Source organism: Bidens hawaiensis, unplaced genomic scaffold (genome assembly GCF_021521415.1).
Source record: "Bidens hawaiensis isolate Kalapana, Puna unplaced genomic scaffold, B.hawaiensis_p1.1 tig00031815_1, whole genome shotgun sequence".
In the NCBI taxonomy this organism is placed as follows: Eukaryota; Viridiplantae; Streptophyta; class Magnoliopsida; order Asterales; family Asteraceae; genus Bidens; species Bidens hawaiensis.
The window spans coordinates 25,350-48,228 of record NW_027505225.1 but is presented as its reverse complement, the minus strand read 5'-3'; the positions used below and the strand labels follow the sequence as shown (position 1 = coordinate 48,228).

The 22,879-nt window shown below is 34.9% G+C and overlaps 4 protein-coding genes across 4 annotated transcripts; 2 read left to right on the top strand and 2 right to left on the bottom strand.

Moving 5' to 3' along the window:
• The first annotated feature begins 279 nt into the window (after positions 1-279).
• LOC143611636 (putative hydroxyacylglutathione hydrolase 2, chloroplastic) lies at positions 280-5,449 on the top strand. The gene is made up of 8 exons (XM_077085815.1): positions 280-411; positions 2,412-2,594; positions 2,715-2,918; positions 4,096-4,219; positions 4,387-4,487; positions 4,575-4,649; positions 4,725-4,823; positions 4,916-5,449. The coding sequence occupies exons 1-8, from the start codon at positions 385-387 to the stop codon at positions 5,060-5,062; spliced, it is 960 nt and encodes a 319-aa protein (XP_076941930.1). The 5' UTR covers positions 280-384; the 3' UTR covers positions 5,063-5,449.
• A 204-nt stretch (positions 5,450-5,653) lies between these two features.
• LOC143611632 (uncharacterized) lies at positions 5,654-8,212 on the bottom strand. The gene is made up of 5 exons (XM_077085812.1): positions 7,936-8,212; positions 6,485-6,627; positions 6,232-6,413; positions 6,024-6,137; positions 5,654-5,948 (listed from the first exon to the last, which is right to left on the bottom strand). Exons 1-5 carry the CDS (start codon positions 8,191-8,193, stop codon positions 5,809-5,811), a joined length of 837 nt encoding a protein of 278 aa, XP_076941927.1. The 5' UTR covers positions 8,194-8,212; the 3' UTR covers positions 5,654-5,808.
• Positions 8,213-11,515: 3,303 nt separating this feature from the next.
• Positions 11,516-13,183, bottom strand: LOC143611634 (carboxylesterase 1-like). The gene is made up of 2 exons (XM_077085814.1): positions 12,180-13,183; positions 11,516-11,782 (listed from the first exon to the last, which is right to left on the bottom strand). Exons 1-2 carry the CDS (start codon positions 12,948-12,950, stop codon positions 11,552-11,554), a joined length of 1,002 nt encoding a protein of 333 aa, XP_076941929.1. The 5' UTR covers positions 12,951-13,183; the 3' UTR covers positions 11,516-11,551.
• A 4,170-nt stretch (positions 13,184-17,353) lies between these two features.
• LOC143611639 (uncharacterized) lies at positions 17,354-20,417 on the top strand. The gene is made up of 7 exons (XM_077085816.1): positions 17,354-17,544; positions 18,746-18,856; positions 18,945-19,103; positions 19,208-19,372; positions 19,475-19,588; positions 19,900-20,019; positions 20,106-20,417. The coding sequence occupies exons 1-7, from the start codon at positions 17,383-17,385 to the stop codon at positions 20,415-20,417; spliced, it is 1,143 nt and encodes a 380-aa protein (XP_076941931.1). The 5' UTR covers positions 17,354-17,382.
• Positions 20,418-22,879: the final 2,462 nt, after the last annotated feature.

Here is a 22,879-nt window from a genome sequence, read left to right as displayed (position 1 = left end):
AAAAAATGAGAGGAATGAGCACCGTAACCGATCTTGAAAATATCGATGTCAAAATTTGAAATTATTTGGTACCGGTACCGAAATGTCCTGTTCGGTACCGTATTTCTCGGAAAATATCAACATCGTAGCGAACCATAATGACACCGAAAACTTCAAACTTGATACCAAATCAATACCGAATCACAAAAACCTAGATTTTACTGGTAAGATTAAAAAGGGTGAAAAGAAACGCTACACTCACACTACACAACCAGTACCCGTATATCCTTGATCATTTAATTTCTCTCTCATCTGGTTGGGAGACACTGCATCATTACATTTACATTACAAAAAGCAACATTCTCACTCACACCAAAATGCAAATGCTCACTTCTACCTTCCGCCATGTCACCACTTCCTCCCACCACCGACGTATATTATTCATCTTCAATTTCACTTATCCGATTATTATTATTATTATTATTATTCAATCACACTGTTCAATTTCACGATCGTAACTAACTGCAGTATCGTTTAATCGTTCCTAATTGCGTGTTTTACTTTATACAATTGCCGATCTAGTTTCAGTTTATCATTATGTTCATCACATTTATGGATTCGATTGCGGTTAATGCGGAATATACTTTTAGGTCACGCCTAGTTAGATTATGAATTTATGATAATTACTGATTGAATTTAGGTATTTAACAGGAATGCGTGTGATGCACGCTTTGTTTATGATATTTGTGGTTTTAGATGATATTATATTATTATTATTATTATTTGTTGCATATATTACTGCCTTAGGTTTTAAAGTGCTTGTTGATTGTTTACTGCAAGTAGCTGATCTGTATATCTGATATAACATTGTGCTTGAATCACTCGGTTTTTGTGGAATCCGGTAACTTACTATCTGATTCATCTAAACTGTTCTCTATCCTTTAATCGATTCACGATCGTAACTGCTTGCGGTATCGTTTAATCGTTTCTAATTGTGTGTTTTAGTTTATACAATTGCCGATCTAGTTTTATTATACTTTTATCAGTTTATCATCATCATCATGACTTCATCGAGATTTATGGATTCAGTTGTGGTTGAATTGGACATTTAATGCGGAATATACTTTTAGGTCACGCGTAGTTAGATTACGATGTTTTGAATTACTGATTGAATTTAGGTATTTAAGAGAAATGCGTGTGATGAACGCTTGTTTCTGGAGCTGATGCTTAACTGTTGAAGATATTTATGGTTTTAAAGGATATTATTTTCATATAGTTATGCTTTTACAGCCTTAGGGTTTAGAAGGCTTGATTATGTTCCTGCAAGTAGCTGATCTGAATATTTGATATAACATTGCGTGTGAATCACTCGGTTTTTGTGGAATCCGGTAACTTACTATCTGATTTATCTAAGCTGTTTGCAGTATTAGATGTGAATTGTGTGTTTTATAGTTTATACAATCACCGATCTAGTGTTAGTTTCTGATCTACTTCATTGAGATTTATGGATTCAATTGCGGTTGAATAGGACATTCAATGCAGAATATACTTTTAGGTCACACGTAGTTAGATTTTGATTTGTTACATTACCGATTTGTTGATGTGCTGAGTGAATTTAGGTATTTAAGAGGCATGCGTATGATGCATGCTTTTATATGGAGCTGATACTTAAATGCTGAAGATATTTGTGGTTTTAAAGGATTCTGCCATCATTTGTTTGCATATGCTGCTGCATATGTTAAATTAGACTGTTACATCCTAGGGTTTAGAATGGTTGTTGATTATGTTTCTGCACGTAGCTAGTCTGAATTTCTGATACAATATTGTGTGTGAATCACTCAGTTTTTGTGGAATCCGGTAGCTTACTATCTGATTTATCTAAACTGTTCCCTGTCCTTTACCAATCTATGATTGTAACTATTTGCAGTGTTAGATGTAAATTGTGTGTTGTATAGTTTATACAATTACCGAATTAGGTTAATATCATCATCATCTTCATGAATTAATTGAGATTTATGGCTTCAATTACTTTTAGGTCAAGAGTAGTTAGATTACGATGTTCTAAATTACTGATTAAATTTAGGTATTTTAGAGGAATGCTAAATGTTGAAGATATTTGTGGTTTAAAGGATATCAATATCATTTGTTTGCATATGCATATGTTAAGTTACTCTGTACAGCCTTAGGGTTCAGAATGCTTAGTTATGTTCCTGCAAGTAGCTAATCTGAATATCTGATATAGCATTGTTTGTGAATTACTCTGTTTTTTTTTTTGGAAACTGGTAACTTAGTTCTTGTCGTTTCTTTAGTTACATTTGATGGCAGTAATATGCTAGCTTGATGAATTCATATAAACATATGTGGTTTATTAAGGTATATTTTGTGCTGCTAGTTGCAAATTGAAGTTCTTTTGATGTTTTCTGATATTTCAGGGGAGAAGGATGGTCTGTGTATGGCCAGGTCTAAGGCAAATCTGTCTTAGGAAAAACCTTATGTACGGGTTTATGCAGCTATTTTCATTTCCATTTAAAACCTTGCGAGGAGTTAGTCGATCTCTTGGTGTTTCTCATTTATGTAGCATTTCCAAATTGTCTTCATCATTACAAATTGAATTGGTGAGTTTTTACTTCATGCAATATTGAATGAATATTTATAAATAAATGCATAGCTGAATCACACAAACACAATCACTAACTACCTTCATTTGTTGTCTATCGGTTTGCTGGCTTCATTAGGTACCATGTCTTAAGGATAATTATGCATATCTTTTGCATGATTTGGATACTGGGACTGTTGGCGTGGTTGATCCTTCTGAATCTTTACCAATAGTAGATGCTTTGAGCAGGAACAATCGGAATCTTAACTACATTTTAAATACTCACCACCATAATGATCACACTGGTGGGAATGTTGATTTGAAAGCGAGGTACGGCGCAAAGGTGAGCCATATATGACTTTTTTCTTTGTGCAATATGTAATGTTTAGGTCATTAAGTTTTGTTCTTTAACATAATACCTAATTCATGGAATTCAGAATGAGATGAATTTATACACTTCCTTGGTGGTGCATTTTTCCACCCATGATTGTAATTTTGTATCACAAGATCATTCTGCTGTTAACAAGTTCGTCTAGCAACTTATGTTGTATAATGGGGTGCAAATGAGCCGAGCCACTCGTGAACTACTCGAGATCGGCTTAAACGAGCCCGAGCTTCACTTATCGAGCTCGAGTCGGCTCGCGAGGTTAAACGAGCCTGTCATTTATGTAATTTTTATAATATATATAGTCAATAATTATATATATATATATAATGTTATGAAAAAATAACTACATAATATATATTTTGTTACAGTATATATAAAATTATAAGTGAAAAAAAATATATATAAATAATTATAAATATATAAAAAACCAATTAATAACTAGTAAACGAGCCAAGCCTGAGCTTGACCTTGAAAAACTACTCACGAGCCGAGCTCGAGCTTCAGAAATAGAGCTCGAAACGAGCCAGCTCTGTATAAGTTAAACGAGCCGAGCTCGAGCCTAGTCGAGATCGGGCTGGGCTTGGCTCTTTTGCACCCCTAGTTCTATCATAGAGTACATGTTTATAAATGTCTTAGTAAATGCATGTTTTGTAATATCAAATTGTCCTCATGATGGGAACTTAAAAAGGGTATCGGTTTTCTTTTCCAAGATGTTATAAGAGATTATGTATAATGGCAGGTCTGTTGCAGTAGGTCACACATACGTTAAATATTCGAATAACCAGTTGTTGAGAATGCTACTTGCTTTAGGTTTGCAAGATAACATTTATAGTTAGGGTCTGTTTCTGCATATAAACCTGTGATATACATAAAATATTAGATGATAATGTACAGTATGATAATCCCAGAAGCTTTGACATAAATTTTATGAAATATGGAGATACGATTGCATGAAGTGACAAAGATGACACAAACCCATTTACATAAAACATTATGTAAAGCTAAAAAGACATTATTCGTGAGACATTAGCAATTTAGCATCTCATTAGTATTGTTAAACTTGTTATTTTCTTTTTATGTGAGTTAGTTAAATCATATAGTTATCTTCGATACTGTGTTTACAATCGTGCAGGTAATCGGATCAAATATCGACAGGGATAGAATTCCCGGCATTGATATCAGCTTGAATGATGGTGATACATGGATGTTTGCTGGGCACGAGGTCCATGTCATTGCAACCCCGGGCCACACTAAAGGTTTCCCATTATTTGCTACACATTAGATTTTGCACATACCATTAATTGAAACAACAAATCTGTAATTTTTTGAACTTAGGATAACTGAAAGAGGTAACAAATTCTTCGAAAAACAAAGAGGATAATAAACATAGCAAATTGTTAATTCTTTGTTTTTATGTTGGCAGGCCATATTAGCTTTTATTTTCCGGCTTCTGGGGCTATTTTTACCGGAGACACTTTATTCAGCTTATCATGTGGTAAACTATTTGAAGGAACACATGAACAGGTAAATTATTATTTATAAACTGATTTGATTACTTTTTGCTCACGGGTGACAGTTTATCCTTATGAGTTATGCCTGTATGTGTTTCAGATGCATTTGTCCCTTGAGAAGTTATTATTGTTACCAGAAAACACAAATATATACTGCGGGCACGAGTATACATTGGTAAGTTTAATTTGTTTTTAATCATGTGGTTTACAATTAAGTTTGAAAGTTTAATAATGGGCATGCTATTGGCAGAGTAATTCAAAGTTTGCGTTATCTGTTGAGCCCGGTAACGAGGAACTACAATCATATGCAGCCAATATTGCCAATCTTCGTAAAAAGCAATTACCAACGGTAATTTTTATTGATTTTAAGTTACAATCTGACCTTTATCTACTATATTCATCAGTTTTAAGCATTTTTTGACTATCGGCTTTGTGCATCAGATTCCAACTACCTTAAAGAAGGAGAAACTGTGTAATCCTTTCTTGCGTACTTCAAGTCGAGAAATACGTCGTGCATTGAACATTCCAGCCGATGCAAGTGATGCAGAAGCGTTGGGTGTGATTCGACAAGCCAAGGATAATTTTTAAGTAATTCCCATTATACCCTTTCATCCTATCCTGCACATAAGAAATTAGGTCTGGTAGTATTGGGAACGTTGTGTTAGCAACTATACATAGTGTTGGAATTTTCCATGTTATAAATGAATGATTACTTTTTTTTTTAAATGAACCTTCGTTGCAGAAAACGGCCCATGAAAAACCGTATGTCAAATTACTAAATTTCGATTGCACTGTTAAAAAATTGTCGGTAAATCTATGTCATTCAAGTATCAGATACGTAAATAATACTTGGTCAATGGACGAATGGTCTAAAATCGAAGCACGTCAGCCAGTTTAAGATCCAAACGGTTCACAGTTTAGTTTTGATGGTTTGTTGACTTGTTCTTTGGTAGTTTCGACAGTTTACTAATTTTTTCATCTGTATATAATTATTTCTATTTTTAAAATATATAGTTATGTATATGTATTATGATCATTAATCATTTTTACCATTTTACAGATATTAATACAAACTAATAATTTAAAAAGAAAACACAAAAGCAATCGGTCCAAACCGCCAATCTGAATTATTAAAATGCAAAACTTCCTCGAAATCATAGTTAGGCGGTTCGGGCTATAACTTTCATCAAAACCCGCCAAACATTACCGTGCGCAACCCTGGCTCCCGTATAATCCAACTCAAATCATCTGACCAAAAGACAAATATGATCCGCTAGCTACATGTATAACAAACAATCTTAACATGTGATTCTCTCTGTGTATTCAACACGCGATTACTGTGGTCTCGTCTTCTTAACAAGCACGTACATAGCAACACGAGGACTACAATAATCCGGATGCCAACCCGCTTGATCAACACGACCTATGATAAAATTCTCCATTGCTGCTTCCATAAAGCATTCAAGAACCGCATCTGATAAAACAACAAAAACCAAAGGCTTATCATATGACGTCGATAATTTAACATGTTAAAACACAAATTAACTACCATTTCTAAGTTCTCCAGCCAGAATAACTGTCGTGTCGGGCCCACAGAGATCCACTAAAGTTTCTAACAAATCTGCCACAGCTTCTTCACTATAGATCACATCCGACCCAATCACTACATTCGTAAATAATCAACTTGTAAATGCATAAATAACATAAGAATTATAAAATCAAGGGTAAAATTGTAATTTTGTATTAACGGGAATTACCAAAATCAGGTAAAGGTTCAACTAATTCTGGGTCGGGCCGATCGCCCCAGGTGAGCTCGTTAACTGTTGCAGAGCCTCGTACGTTTCCATACAAATTATCTTCAATGTTCTTTTTTAAAAGCCTTAATCGGTCCGGCATGTCCGTAAGGATAACTTGAGAACCTAAAAGAGCTGCAACACAACTGAAATCACAAAATGAGAATATTTTTATTTTCTTTTAAGCTGAGAGCAAAAGATAAATAAAAATTGTTACCCGGCTAAACCGCAGCCTGCGCCTAACTCAACAACCTTCTTGCCTTGAAGAACAAGTAATCCCGTTTCCACTGCGTGTTCTAAAAACTTCCCTAGAACAATTCCACTGTCCCACATTACTGATCCAGTTACTCCAGGAGCACCCTACAATTTAACATTAAGTGAAATTAAAATAATTAAATAAATTAACTTGAGTAACTGGAATAGATTGAAAATCATGACCACAACTATTTTTGCCTTAATCCTACATTGTTCCGATAGCTTACGTCTAGAAAATCGTAATTATTGGGTTTGTGGAGGCTTGAATACATGTTTTATTAAGTTAATTAAGATTGAAGACATGGGAGGTTTTGTACTGGCCTTGTATCTTTTATTAGAGCGCGCTAATGTTTCTAGAATTCTAGTTCACTAAGCTAGAAACCATAATCTATCTCTATATATTGCAATCCTTACACTTGACAATTCTTATTGAGTGTCGAGAGCAAAACAAACAATAATAAATTCCTGGTTGTAGCCCGTTGACGTAGATAGGAGTGCAAACGAGCCGAGGAACTCACGAGCTACGTGAGATCGGATCAATAAAAATCTCAAATCGAGCCAAGCCTCATATAAAGCTAATTTAGTTATTGAGCTCGGGCTCGAGCCTTGAACAGGAATATTGTATAGGCCAGGGCCGGCCCTAGAGGGGGGCAGGGTGGTCGACGGCATCAGGCCCGACACCCTGCTAGGCCCGAATTGTTTTTTAATTATATATATGTTTATGAAAGATAAATATGTATATTTAATGTTTAAACTCAATTACATAGGCACTAGCTTGGTTTAGTGGTGAAGGGGTATGGCTCCTAACCAAAAGGTTGCGGTATCTAGTCTCATCTGAGACATGTTTAATTTTATTTTAAGTAGACTCATTTAAAGACTAAATTGTTTAAGGGGGTGTTTGGGATTCCTTATTTTACTTCCTTATATAACTTTTCATTAAGTTAATAAGTTACAAAAGTGTAATTTATGAAACTTTTCCTCTCACAATATAAGCAATCCCAAACACCTTATTACTTCTCAAAAAGTTTATAAGTTATAAGTTGGTGAAAATAAACAATCCCAAACACCCCTTAAACCTAACAAAATGCATCTTTTACTTAAGGCCCAAAAATGTTTTCGCCTTCGGCCCAAATGTTTTTTCCCCTACTCGGAGCCGGCCCTGGTATAGGCTTGTTGAAATTTAACGAGCCTATTGTGTTTTTTAAGTTTTAACTCTTTTACGAGCTTGAGCTTGAGCTTTGGCTCGTAACAAGCTCGGGCCGAGCTAATTAAAAAAATATAAATTAACTAAAGGACTCACAGGCCGAGCTTGAGCTACCGTAAGTTAAAAGGAGCCGTACTCAAGCCTAGTCGAGCTCGAGCTCGGTTTTTGCTCGTTTCTCAGGATTGAGATTACATAAAATGGCAACTCACCAATGAAGATGGAGACTGCGAAATCGATATACAGCGGCCGCAAGCATCGATAGATAATTTGAGAGAAGATTGAGAAACAAAGGCATTAGGTTTAGAAAACATGGGTTGTTGGAGTCCCCAGAGGAGTATCATCTCATCAGATGGATCTCCTACCACCATTCTCACTTTGCCTTTGTAATATCCTAATCCAGTCACTGTTTCATCATCATCTTCTTGTTCTTCTTCAATGGTGTGTTCTTGTTGGTCAGTGCTGGCCATTGTTTCTCAGGCGTATGCAGACTTTGGTGTAGTAGGGCTTTAACAATGAATCCAACACAAAATTATTAATGAGTAAGTTGGTGTTTTAACCGGTTGGTTTGTCTAAACATGCAGTTTTAATCCTGTAGTTTTAAATTTATGATTTTTGTTCTATGTTTTCATTTCACCTGCAATTAAACCCGACCTCATTAATCCTGTTAAGTCTTGTTGTTAGACCCATCAGCATGCCTCTCACATGAGGGATAGTTTTATCTCTTTTTTTTCTTTCCAAAATATACCTCAGCCCTTCACGTGAAGGGGCTTGAGAATAAGGGTTATGGTGTATTTGAAAAAAAAAAAGAGATAAAACTGTCTCTCACGTGAGAAGCTTGCTGATGGGTCTAACAACCAGACTTAACAGGATTAATGAGGTCGGGTTTAATTGCAAGTGAAATGAAAACACAAGGACAAAAATCACAAATTTAAAAATATAGGATTAAAACTGCATGTTTGGACAAACCATAAGGATGCAAACCGTAATTTACTCATTATTAATATAAGTCTATAAGTTACAAAAGTGTTTAGGATAAGTTATTTCAACCTCCTTATAGCTTATTTGCATAAGTCATAAGTTACAAAAGTGTAACTTATGACTTACTCCCCTCGTAACTTTCAACTTTGCAAAACACCTTATGATTTAAAATAAAGTAGTATTAAGAAGGGTAAAATAAACAATCCCAAACGCCCCCCCTTAAATAGTTTTGTTGTTGAAACTAGGGATGCAAACAAACCTAGCTCTAGCTACATGCGAGCTTCTCGAGCTTAGAATAATAGAAAAAAACTTGAAACAAGTTAGCTTGAGTTGAGCTTTAATCTCAAATAAAGCTTGTTTAGTTATCAAGCCTGAATTTGAGCCTTGTTTCGAAGCTCGTTTAGGTTTGTCGAGTCAACAAACCTTTCTTTTTTCTCTCTTTTAGACTTCTACAATTCTATGTATCAATTTACCATTGCACAACCAAAGCTCAAGCTGAACATAGACTTGTTAAACGATTTTTTTAGAATATGTAAAATAATTAAACAATTGTATAAATTATTATTAATTAATAATAAACGAGTCGAGCATAGATTCGTTAAAGGTTTTTTTAGAATGTGTAAATATAATTTAACACGTGTATAAATTATTATTAATTAACAAACTACAACTTGCAAAACAACTCAAAGCCGAGCTTTAGCTATCATTACGAGCTCAAGCATAATCTCGACTCATTTATACCCCTAGTTGAGACAATAAAATTTATGAATATTTGAAAAATAAAAAGAAAAGTGCCGGTATCAAGGTATGCATAATGAATAGTGTTTCTACTCGAACGATTGAGATTGATGTTGTAGTCTTTAATAGTTTAATAGAGGGTGTAAAAATCCAATTTAATCGTATTATAAAGCATTTTATGTGTACTTTAATGGTTATTAAATTATAAGGGCTGTGACTTGTGTATAATATCAAGATTGTGATTTTCATATAAAATCCTCATAGTGATTGCATACGGAGAGGACACACAACACAACCTTTTCAGCTCCTATATAAGCCGTATAGACGAAATGTGGTGTGTGAAGATCAGCGTTGTAAGAACCTCGACTAGGCGCCGATTAATCCCCGGTTAATCGCTAGTCTTCACCTCACTGATTAGTTTTGGGCTAATCGATCGGATTAATCGGACTTATTCGGCTTTTTCTGACGAGATTCTGACCAACATTGACGGTTTGCGGCTATATTCCAGCCAAATTTAACGGTTTACAGCGAGATCCAACTAATTTCCGCTCAAAGTGTGTTTATGTATGCATACAACTACAAAGGGAAAACCCCCAAAATGGCCATATTTGACCAAGGTTATCCAAATCTAAGCGAAAGACCAAAAAAAAAATTCTCAAAGTAGTCATATTCTTCCGTCGGATCTGACGCTTTAGCCTCCCGACCGACCAATTAGCCTGAAGAACCGTCGGAGGAAAAGACAGTCAGATCCGTCGGTTCAATTCATGCTTTCGTCGGATTCGACTGTTTAATTTGTCTGACGAACCATAGATTTTTCAATTCGGGGGGTTTTTGATTTTGAGTTATAGAGTGAAATTGAACACTATGGTTGTGTTCTTCTCGAAAAACTAAGCGATTTATACTATTAATTTTCTTGATTTTGTGAACAAATAATAAAGATGGAGATGGAGATGGAGGTTGGCTATACATGTTAGTTTGAGAGGTAGAAGATGAAGAATTCAGTCGGACCCACTAAAAATCAGTCGGATCTGACAGAATTTGAAGAAATTCGGTCAGATCAATTAAAACGTTGACACGTGGCACGATTTTAAAGACCCAAAAATTTAGTCGGATCATAATGATTTTAGTTGATTCCGACGGGATTTTTAGCTAGTTTGGGTATTTTATTTAGTCTTTGGCTAGATTTGGAAAACCTTTGTCAGAAATGATTATTTTGGGATTTTCCCAACTAAATATTACATATAAGAATGTATATTTGTATAGGGTAATATGTCTATTTGTATAGAGTAAAGTTAAAATACAAAGAGCGATAAAAATGAGAAGTGTGACAAGGATTTATGACAACACAAAAACCTCTTAAAAACAAATTCAAAAATAATAATAAAAAAAAATCATTACTCAAAATATAAATAAAAAACAAAAAAAATTTAAAAACTAAAATGTTTCCACCATCATTCCCGTTAAAAAAATACAAGAAAATATAAAAAAAATTGACGAAAAGACAAAATGCCGAGATCAAAGACACAATGGCAAAAATTAACAAAAGACACAATTATAATTAAAAAAAAGACACAATAAATCGCATGATATAACACAATGTCGAACAAAATATAACACAATGTTTAGTAATATAACACAATATAAATAAAAAAAGACACAATGTTAAGAAAATAGACACAATTAAACGAAAATAAACACAAAACACAATGATAAACTAAAAGACACAACGACTTTTTTCACTTACGATTGTGTTTTTTTAGGAGAACGAGAAAGACTGTGGAAACATTTTGGTGTTTTTACTTTTTTCGTTTTTTTATTAAATTTTGAGTTATGATTTTTTTATTTAAATTTTTTTTTAAGGAGTTTTTTTTGTGTGGCTACAAATCCTTCCCCTACTAGAATAACTTGACCCGTATATTTGTATATATAAAACTAAATATTAAAGTCTAATCCAGTTAATACATTATATTATTATAATTATAGAAATACAACCTTACGGTAATTTTATCAAACTACTCAAGAACAATATCATGATCTACAAACTCACACACACTAAGTACATAATGTAACATGTAAATAAAAACCGGCAATCAATGTTTTATTATCGGTTTATTTATCAGATATTGCATTGGATTTGGTACCATTAACCGAAGACATGAAACGCGATATCTCCTGTAACAGCTCTTCGACTTTAGCTTTGTCAGTAGCTTCAACCCCGTGATAACCATCACTGTAGAAACATGTGCACTCTACACCTTTCAACTCTAAAGCCTTTGCGAACTCTATCTGACGATCCATCATCAAATCCCCATCACGAATGATCATCACCTGCAGGGCCGGCTCCGAGAAATGAAAAAAAAAAATTGGGCCGAAGGCGAAAAATATATTGGGTCTAAAGTAAAAAAGAGTATTTTGTTGGGTTTAAACAATTTAATTTTTAAAAATTGGTTTCCTTGGTTATGATTTGGGTTGTTTAAAAAACTAATGTATAAAAATAAGCTAAAACATGTCTCAAATGAGACTAGAACCCACCCAACCACAACCTTTTTGTTGGGAGTCATACTCCTTTGACACTAGACCAAGTTAGTTATTATGTTATTGTGTTAAAACATTAAGTATGAATATAGTTTTTCATAAAAATACATATAATCTAGGAAAAAAAAATTATGGGCCTAACGGGTAGTCGGGCCTATGGCCGTCGACTACCCTGCCATATGCCATGGCCGGCCTTGATCACCTGACAACCAACGTCTTTGATCCGGCCCATATCGTCCGGACTACCCCTCATCAAGTTGCAATACTCACGGTCACGAGTTGCACCGACGGGGAGTGCCAAATTCCACATCGAATCGCTTAGGGATAACGTAAAGAGAAGCCCGGTGGACGCCAGTCTGATCTCTGATTCGGTCCTTTCCACTCCTCCAATGAAAAGACAATGCAAGATCAAACCTTTAATTACCGAAGGCTCAAGATCAGCAAGGTGTTGAGATACACGTAGTGCTGCATGGTAGACTAGGTTTGCACCAGCACTACTTCCAAGTAGGTAGCAGTTAGACAAGTCAGAAAACTCGGTCAACCATGGATCCTGGGTTGACTTGATCCAATGCAAAGCCTCCACCCCATCGTCATAGGCAGCTGGGAGGCGGTGCTCTGGTGCGTTTCGGTAGTCAACGCTCACCACCACAGCCTGGAGGTGTGCGGATAGTAGTTCACATAACTCGTGATTCATGGTTGTAGCCGCGGTCATGACAATAAAGCCACCCCCGTGGTAGTAAACTAAGAGAGGGAGCTTTTCCACTGGGGTTTCTTTTGGGATATATATTAATATTCGAACGCCGGTTTTGTTGGTATCGTTGATGATTACATCTTTGGAGAGGGTAGGAGTGTCGGAATCTGGATCCGGTTTGGGAGGGGAGCTTGGGAAGGATACGGGGCGAGTGTATGAACCGTCGGCATTAAGTATCACAAAGGGTTGGGTTTCCCCGGCTACTGATTTTTCATCGGACATTCTACACTACGGATATGAATGTGATGGTTTATAGTTAGTTAAGAATGAAGGTGAATATATAAAACGACACAAGTGGCTATAGGTTGACTTTACTTTGATTTCCATGTATAATAATTACCATGTATGTGGCTATGCATACACGTTGTTTTCTATGTCTAACAATTAGTTAGTTTATCTGACCAATATAACGCCATGTGTAATTGGGTTTGTGGGAGATTTGGATGAGACAAAAATGTTGTCGTATACGACAGACATAGACGCACCTTTTTTTCTCAATCATAGATTCCTAAAAAAGGGTTTAAGTGAAGTTGGTGATTAAACAATGTCAAACTCCATATCCACATGCAACAATATTAACAGCCCGTCACTCATCCTTATCCCTATAATTACACTACAAAACACTACATTTCTCTTTCCTGTTTAATTAAATAATATTTTTTTATACTTTTATTATTACAGTTTTCTCTCTCTTCTACTCACAACCAATTCAAAAAATATTAAAAAATAAATAGGGACAAACTTTGTTTCCCCAAATTTACAAAAAATCACTACATTTCTCTCTCCACCCTATAATTTACACTCACAACCATTCAAAATTTCACCCTATAATTTACCAATTCCCCTCATATAATTACGAGGAATAGGTTGGGAATGCTCTAAACAAATATATTTGAGAAAACCAAAATCAATAACTTAGTGCTAGTTGTTGGTACCACTATAATACAGTTTACAATGTTTGATATCTCGTTGCATAATAATAATTCTTGTTTACATTATCTTGAAATCAGTCACTAAATGAAAACAAAAAAGAAGGCAACTTTCAACTCCACACTAACACATATATCTCTTCAAAATCAATATAAATTGAATGTTTTTCAGAACTTACTAGTTTGGAAGAAAGATTATATAAGAACAAACAAACATGGCTCCAACCAATTGGAAGATCGATTGGAAAATTCTAAATGGTCTAGAATATTCAAACCTTGTCCCTTCAACTCCAGCTTTCTCATTATTCACCATCACAACTTCATTAGAGTTTTTAGAGTTATAAATAATCTCAAGGCCTTTAAAGGAAATCACAAACTGTTATATTTCTTGCAATCATCGCCTGAAATATAATATGCAAGATGTTAGATTCAAAAGGAATAACGAGACTGATCTTTACTATACCATCTAGCAATAATTGATATGTAAATTGATATTTTATCATAGTTTAGTTTTTACAATGTAAATTAATATTTATTCAATAACTATAATAATTACCTTAATCGTTCTAGCTGTCAATTGTATATCCAGGATGAATTCGTTATATGATGTACCGTTTAATGTTGAACATCGATAATCATGAGGCGTCTATTAAGAATCATTGGATGAAGAATACAAATAACCGTAATTCTGAATAGTCTTGGCATAGGCGGATTCATTCATGCTTTAGGGGGAGGATAGACCCCCACTGAAATTAGCCCATCAAGCTTAATATGTTAGTGGAATCCAAGAAAAAATCCACATGCCATCCAAAGACAAAATTATGAATGCATATTGGCCTTTTGAAAGCCCAAATGAGAAGCTTTAATTATCTATTAGTCTAACAAACTAGAAACGGAAAACATCAAATCAATTTCTTGTTTTTTTTAAATGATCTGGCTATAATATCAACCCTAAAAGCAATAGTATGCATATATATTTTTGATGCACGGGTAAGTGGGTAACTGACGATGGAGTATATAGGTCTATACAACTACAAGGCTCCAGAGTCCGGACATAGTGTTATTTATTCTACATGTTTCTTTCTTAAGTTGAATTGATTTATGCAACGTAGCTTTTAAAACCAAAAGTTGCGCGATCGACATGTTTTTTCCCATTATACTCGACCTGTTTTGACCCGTTACAACCGTGTTTATATCGAACATATTTTCCCCCACTGGTGAAAGTTTCTGGATCCGCCTCAGAGCCTTGGTTGGAGAATAAGGGGGTGTTTGGCCTAGCTTTTATTTTTATGCTTATGCTTATATATTAAATTAGTTTATAGCTTATTTTCAATTATTTGATAAGCTCTTTTTAAGTGTTTGGATTAGCTTATATTCTACAAGTTAATTATGTGTCTTAATAAGTTGTTAAATCCATCATTCTTTAATTTGTTAGAGTAATAAGTTGCTTCAATAATTATTAATCCATCACATTTGAGAACAAATGAGTAATTTACACCCTTAAGTAAATAAGCTCCATCAAATAAGTTAAAAAACCATTTTTAAACAAGCTTCTTCAAATTAGCTTATATAAACTAATAAGCATAAGCTTAAAAAGCTAAACCAACCACCAAATAAAGCTTATTTTATAAAAAAAAAGCTAAAAAAACTAGGTTTATTGGATTTTAATAATCTCCATTGAATGATATTGGCCGATAATAATCCCTATTCATTTTATCGCCACCAATAACGGTGATTCAAACGGCTTGATTTTTGTTAATTGTAAGTTCTAAGATCCGAATTAAAACATTGTTTCGTCGTTTTGGAGCGTCGTTTCGAACTAAGTTTTACACCAATCGACTCGTATTTTTCTTCCGATCAAAAGCCCTAAAAAATTCGTTTGAAATTCGGAAAAAAAAGTATAACGACGTTAAGTCATTTTTAACGGGGGACCATTGGAGGCCAACTTTATTAAATTTGGGACCGCCAATAGCTATAAAACGAATAGAGATTATTATCGGCCAATACCATTCAATAATGATTATTAAAATCCAATAAACCAAAAGACTATAAGCTTTGTTAAAAAAGCTAGGCCAAACACCCCCTAAGAATTTTATTTTTATAATATTATTTTTTTTGAACGACCAACTAAGTAACGCCGGGTACTCCGTACGTGGCCCCCATTGGCTACAGGTAGCCCGAGCCAGCCACTAGTCCGGACGGACGGAGCCTCTAGCGGTCCACCTATTGAGGGATTCACCGGATAAAACCCGACCCCCACGCCCGCCAAATGGCACGATAGCGAGGAGCCGGTAAAACCGGGTGAGATCAGGACTCGAACCCTGGCAAGCCAGGGTCATCCCTCATATCTTCCATATAAATTGGTGATAGTGAGGTTAGAACCTCTCACCTCTCACTTGTAAAGTGAGTGCTTTACCATTGAGCCACGACCAATTTATATTTTTTCATAATATTATAACCCGTAGAAAATATGGGCTTAGATTAAGGGTATGTTTGGCAAGGAGCTTTTATGAGATTCAAGCTTTAAGCTTTTAAGAAAAAGCTCATATTTAATAAAAAGCTTTGTTTGGTTTAAGTAGCTTTAAGCTTTTAGATTGATAGGAAAAGCTCCATATTTAAACGCTAGTATTGGTAGCGTTTGAGAAAAAGCTAGCTACAAGCTTTTACATTTGAATTTACAAGTTTGTACTTAAACTTATATCAACTTTTGTTAATTTATATAAGAGTTACACATTCAACCCTTATTCATAACTAACTACCCCTCATGACTTTTTTAGGAGCCATAACTTTTTCACATGTTAATAACTTTTTAAATAAATTACATCATAAAAACGAGCATTTTATTCTCTTTAATTTGAATATGATATTGTTATACTTCTTTAACTTTAAAGAATTAACATACTACGTGATTATCGGTTAGGATCGATAACAAGTCAGGTGAGCTCGAGTCATGTGTAAGACCAAATTAGAGTCGAGTCAGATGAACTTGAGTCATGTGTAAGACCAAATTATGGTCAGAATGAGTCAATACAAAAAGGGTTAAATTAGTTCGATTCGTGTCGGTACGCTTTTGAGTCGAAAGAGGTCAGGTCAGAACATGTTTCAGATTAGAGCAGTGCATGTTCAGAAAGCGTTTCATATCAAAATAGGTTGGTTTAAAAAATTATCTATTTGAAATTACTGTATATTTCAGCTTTGTTTCTTAATTTTCGCGACCAATTACACGCTTACTTCTTTTCCATGAATTACACGTCTACTTTCAGGTTACGTATGCACTGTCATCAGGTGAATCATGTACCGACACTGATTATGCGGTTGATGTTAGGTTGTACGCCCATTCCGCCACACCACGCTAGCACCCAGCTAGTTTTATTAAAAGTTTCTGCTACTCTGCCAAACACCTATATATGTTTAAAAAGCTACAGCTAGCTACCAGCTTACAGCTTTCAGCCTTCAGCTTCCAGCTTACAGCTAACAACTACCAGCTAGTTTTGCCAAACGTACCATAAAAAACACAGTTGTGTATTTTATTTAAAAATAAATAAATATAAATATATCCTAAACTAAACATGACATGTACTGCAGATCTCCATTCCGGTAAATCGGATAACAACAAATAATAATATGTACTAATTCAATTCGATTCAATTCAATTCAATTCAAATTGAACAATCCAATCCAATCCAGCCACAATTGTTTCTCAGCAGCAAAAGTCATGCTTAAAAATGGTGGCAAATTCAGTACCAACAGCATGTAGTAGTAATGGTGATAGCTACAGTAATCCTTCATCATATGCTTTCAATTCTGAAATCATCGTCACAGATGCAAATAATAATAATAATAATAAAGTTGACAAGATAATTGAGATCACTACAACACAATATGATGTAAGCTCATTAGATCTAATTGACTAACTGATTGTTTTATGTTAGATTTGCATTAGGTATTAAAGCCGAATTCGGTCGAATAGTTATGTAACTGTAATCTTTCACAGTTTCACTTGAGCTAATCATGAGAAACACCAGTTGCAGCTTACAGGTGCAAACGAGCCGAACGGAGCCTAGGTTCGGCTCGTTTTGAGTTACCGAACTCTAGCTCGAGCTCGGCTCGTTTCAAGCTCTTTTTCTAAAGCTTGAGTTTGGCTTCTTTATAAATTATTGAATTGATTTATATACATTTTTAATCATTTTTATATATTCTGAGAAAAACGTTAAACGAGCCTAAACTTGGTTCGTGTGTAGTACCTTAAATGAGCCAAAGCTCGGCTGTGTCCAAAAGAGTTAAAACTCAAAAAATACACTACGCTCGTGAAAGCATGATCTTCTCATACAAGGCTCGAGCTCGGGCTCGATAACCAAAAAAGATTATTTTTTTGCTCAAGCTCGGTAAGGCTTGGTTAGTTTTGAGCTTTATCGATACGATCTCAAGTAGCTCGTGTGCGGGTCGGCTCGTTTCAAGCTCTTTTTCTACAGCTTGAGTTCGGCTTGTTTGTAAATTATTAAATTAATTTATGTACATTTTTAATTTATTGAGAAAAACGTTAAACGAGCCTAAGCTTGGTTCAAGCTCGTGTGCAGTACCTTAAATGAGCCAAAGCTCGGCTGTTTCCAAAAGAGGTAAAACTCAAAAATACACTACGCTCGTGAAGGCATGATCTTCTCATAAAAGGCTCGAATTTGGGCTTGATAACTAAAAAAGTTTAATTTGAGGATCGTGATTTGTTCGAGCTCAATAAGGCTTAGCTAGTTTTGAGCTTTTAATCGATAGGATCTCAAGTAGCTCGTGTGCGGCTCGGCTCGTTTGCACCCCTAGTTGCAGTTGTACCGAACCACGTTATATTGTCGTGCTCATTATATTCTTATTCTCTGTGTGAGATTCGTTTGTGCTAGTGTGTTGTTTCGCTTTCATATTGCGACTCTGTTCGTGACGTTCTTTGGATCTAATCTGCTTGAAATTTCTTCGATTTGTATTGATTACAACTTCAAATCACAGTAATCACTTTTGAGCACTGAGCACATAATAATGCTTTAACATTTCTTTTGTTAGTAGTAAATTGGCTAAATATGGAAAACATTTTGTCTGCATTAGGCTAAAGATGTGATAATAAAGAAAGAGAATGATGAACTAAAAGATATTAGCGCGCGTTTAGAAATCAACCATGTGGAGAAATCTGGTAACTCGGTACTACGGAAGCTTCTTGTAAGTTGAATAAATAGATTAAGATATCAATTTGCAATCCATATGTATGATCTATGATAAATTGTAATCAGTTATTTATTATATCCAGCGGAGAACGAGGTATTTTGATCCTCAAGATTGCAGTTTCGAACACTGCTATAATTGTGGTGAAGGTGGCCATACACTTACCAGTTGTACAGCAGCTAACCGCAAGAGGCCGTGTTTTATATGTGCAAGTTTGGAGCACAATGGAAAGCAGTGCAAGCAGGTTAGGATCTAAAATATTTATACAAAGTTTTAGTTTAACGATAATATATCATATAACTAAACTAAATAACTTTTATTCATTGTTTTTTAATTTTTTTTCTTCAGGGAAAGGGATGTTTTTACTGCAAAAAAAGTGGTCATTTTGCAAAAGACTGCCCAGAAATGTACACCGAGGGGGTCGAAAAGGATAAACTCTGTTTAAAGTGTGGTGATTCGGGGCATGAAATGTACACATGCAAGACTGCGGTCTACTCGGTGGATGACCTCAAGGTCAAATGGTCAATCTCGTTTTCTAGTCTGTTTCAATATTTATAACTAAGCGTTTGTGCTTCTTGATTCGTTTTGTTACACTAATATTTTTTTCGTTTTCAGGAAATTAAATGTTACATTTGCAATAATATGGGCCATCTTTGTTGTGTTGACTATGGTGAAGGTCCAACTGAGGCTTCTTGTTACAGATGTGGTCAGTCGGGTCATACTGGTTTGGTATGTTGTCACTATATCCGTAATAGTTAATCTTTTATCAAAGTTAGTTAGTGATCACATATTTTAAATTACTATTTTCCCATTCTTGTCCAATTTGGATCAAAATTTTAATGTATCCTCGTTAGACCCGTTGAACATAATATTGCGACCCAAAAGGATCAATTTTTACAATAATGAACCAATATAATGTTAATCAATCTATCCATAAATCATAAGGAAATGAAAGATATTGGTTACATGATTAGATGCTGGCCTTTTAGAAATAATTTTTAGATATTTTTAGTTTTATTATTTTGATTTTTTTTTGACAGAAATGTACAAATACGAGCTCGAGTTCAAGTGCAAGTGCATATGCAGAGGCATCACCTAGTTACTGCTACAAATGCGGTCAGGAAGGCCATAAGTCTCGCAAATGCAAAACGTCTGCTAAGGTAATAAGACTCTGCTTTAGCCTACATGTCATGTTATGTTGTAACAAATTTTAAGGTGTTTTTTATTTATTTATATATTAATTTAGAAGCGAAGGAGGAAAAAGGCGAAGCAAAGTAGTTTACAAGATAATACAGAGAATGCAGGGCTTATATCTGCACCTCAAGCGGTAGATGAGCGTTGTGAAAGCAATACAACACAAAATGGGTACTCGACTTCATCTCAACCAACGCGTAGAAGTGGTTGGATGGATCATGTCGAAGATGAAGATCCCGGTGGTTGTTTAAGTGGGACCCAGTGCGGATCTTTGTCAACACCGGATAGTTATAGATCCAATAAAGGTTTACATGGAAATAATGGTTCTAGTGATCATACTTGTGATTTTCGATTCGTAGGTTGAGCTTCTAATTATCGACATTCGGATTCGAGATTCTGGTAATTCAAGTGATTATGCAAGGAGAGAACATGGTTAGTTGGATTTGGTATTGAATGTTGATTGTTGTGTTGTTTTTTTTCTTTTTATTGTAACATGTTGTTGTGTTATTTGTTTTAATCTTTATTTGTTTGTTTATTTAGAATAATTCAATGGAATTGGGATTCTAATTTCTTTTCTAACATATTTGGTTCACATAATTCGTTAGAATTGGAATGATCTGGCGTCATCCTCGAGCGTCAAACTAACAATGGATAGTTAAAATTCCGTCAAAACCTCCTTTCATCCATAGTCCTACATATAAGGAGAGTATTGACATAATTATACATAGAGTTGACTCACTAAGCAATGATTGAACTATGTATAATGCCTTGACTTAATAGCCAACTCACCCATGAAAGTGCCAACTCAAAATTCTTTGTTAGGCTGTGTAGTGAAAGGGTTACAAAATGGAGCGTTTTGTGTCATGTGGCGTCCAGTCAGTAAATTGTGGGTTTTTGTTTTAGGGGTGTAATGGTGTTGTAGCTCTACACACACACACACACACACATATATATATATATATCACACAAACACAGTACAATAATGATAATAACACAACCCAAGCCCGCGAGAAATAGTCCCCCCCCTTTATCGCCCCACAAATCGCCGTGTGTGTGTCGGGGGGGGGGGGTTGTTTGCGCCCCAAGTCACCGGAAATCGCCCAAAACATCGCCCACTACGTTTGGCCTTATTGCTAGGATGTCTTTTATAAAGAATTATGGTAAAATTATAATTCCATGAGTAGGAAATATCTCATAGAATAGTAACCAACTTTCAAAGTGTTCCAATTAGGTCACTCAGACATATTTTTCTCAAAGTGGGTCACTAAATCTTCAAATCGAGTCTCACCGATTTTTGTGTGCGTCAAGAAAGAAATGGAGGATAAGATGTGTGGGTCGGAATTTGCAATATATAAAGTTATATTTAAAAAAAAATTACGCTAATTATTTTAAAATTCAAAAATAAAAAATAAAATTCACTTCACTACTCAACGTCAACATAAAAAAAAAGATTTCCTATGTGAAACAAAAAAGAAAAACGCTAAAAAACATGTTAAAACCTTTAATTTAATAAAATATGAAAATTGAATGACTTAGTTGGAACATTTTTTAAAGTTTAGTGACATAATTAGAACACTTTTGAAACTTAGTTACTATTTTATGAAGTTGCCTTGTCATATTCTTAACTTGTACTGAATTTATGAATAGTGGACCAAATCCATAAGGTTTTATTTTCCCCCAAAAAATCATAAAACGTATGTTAGTATGTACTAGGAGGGTGGTCACGCAATGCGGTAATAACATATTATATATATATATATATCTATACTATATATAATATAGGAGTGATAGACTCTTAAATTTTCAGAGGTACTACTCTTATTGCATTTAGTACAAGTTACAATGCATATAAATTTAAGAATTTAGGGGTAAAATAGTCTTTGCATATTTCAAAATTAATATACAATAATGGTCCTTCAACTTTAATCAAGTTTTGTTAATATATTAAATAGTTACACATTTTCCCCTAATTATAAACCACCTACCCCACAAATTTTTAACGGCCGTAATTTTTTCACACGTTAATATTTTTTCTAAAAAATTACACCATAAAAACGAGCATTTTGTTCTCTTAATTTGAGTATAGTATTGCTATAGTTTATTAATCTTTAAAAAACTAACATGTTACGTGATCAGTTATTACCGACAACGGGTCGGGCAGGTTCGGCTAATGGTGTTGGAAAGGGTTAGGGCTGGAACAGGTTGATACAAAAAGGGTTAATTTAGTTCATGTCGGGATGAGTTTAGATCGAAAGGGTTCATGTCAAAACGGGCTTCCGGTTAAAACGTTTTCGGGTTAGAACAGGTCCGTCAAAACGGAATGGGTTTTGAAATTACTGTGCATTTCATCTTTGCTTCTTGCTTGTCGCCACCAGTTACGCGCGTTCAAGCATTGGTTATGTGGATGACATTGTTTATACATATCGGGTTGCTCGCGTATAAGCATTATGTGGCGCGCTTACTGGCACTGGTTACACGTCTGAAGCCACGTTAAATGCATATCGCCTTCGGGTTACGCACATACCGTTGTGAGGTTACAAACGTACTAACACCGGTTACGTTTACGCATACACCGCTGCATCGTACGGGCAACTGACTAGTATATATATATATATATTATAATATATTCTCTCTTAGGTAGAGAAGAACACTTAAAAGATTGTTCACGAGCCGAGCTGATAACTAATACATTCAGTACAACAAGAACCTTACATTGAATACAACATGCAAGAACCTTACTTTCTTAAATAAAATCAAATTAAAATCAAAGAATAAACTAAAATCAATCAATCAATCTATGTACAAAGGTGATAAAAACAACTTGAT

Excerpts from the sequence above, each read along its gene's own strand:
- LOC143611639 (XM_077085816.1), top strand. The coding sequence starts at position 17,383 with ATGGTGGCAAATTCAGTACCAACAGCATGTAGTAGTAATGGTGATAGC. Across the intron at positions 18,857-18,944 it reads CGGTACTACGGAAGCTTCTT|CGGAGAACGAGGTATTTTGA; the intron begins GTAAGTTGAATA and ends TATTATATCCAG. Across the intron at positions 19,589-19,899 it reads AGTCGGGTCATACTGGTTTG|AAATGTACAAATACGAGCTC; the intron begins GTATGTTGTCAC and ends TTTTTTTGACAG.
- LOC143611634 (XM_077085814.1), bottom strand. The coding sequence starts at position 12,950 with ATGTCCGATGAAAAATCAGTAGCCGGGGAAACCCAACCCTTTGTGATA. Across the intron at positions 11,783-12,179 it reads TCAAAGACGTTGGTTGTCAG|CCGGCCCTGCAGGTGATGAT; the intron begins GTGATCAAGGCC and ends CATTTCTCGGAG.
- LOC143611632 (XM_077085812.1), bottom strand. The coding sequence starts at position 8,193 with ATGGCCAGCACTGACCAACAAGAACACACCATTGAAGAAGAACAAGAA. Across the intron at positions 6,628-7,935 it reads CGCAGTCTCCATCTTCATTG|GGTGCTCCTGGAGTAACTGG; the intron begins GTGAGTTGCCAT and ends GTTAAATTGTAG. Across the intron at positions 5,949-6,023 it reads GGCTGGAGAACTTAGAAATG|ATGCGGTTCTTGAATGCTTT; the intron begins GTAGTTAATTTG and ends TTGTTTTATCAG.
- LOC143611636 (XM_077085815.1), top strand. The coding sequence starts at position 385 with ATGTCACCACTTCCTCCCACCACCGAC. Across the intron at positions 412-2,411 it reads CACTTCCTCCCACCACCGAC|GGGAGAAGGATGGTCTGTGT; the intron begins GTATATTATTCA and ends CTGATATTTCAG. Across the intron at positions 2,595-2,714 it reads CATCATTACAAATTGAATTG|GTACCATGTCTTAAGGATAA; the intron begins GTGAGTTTTTAC and ends TGGCTTCATTAG.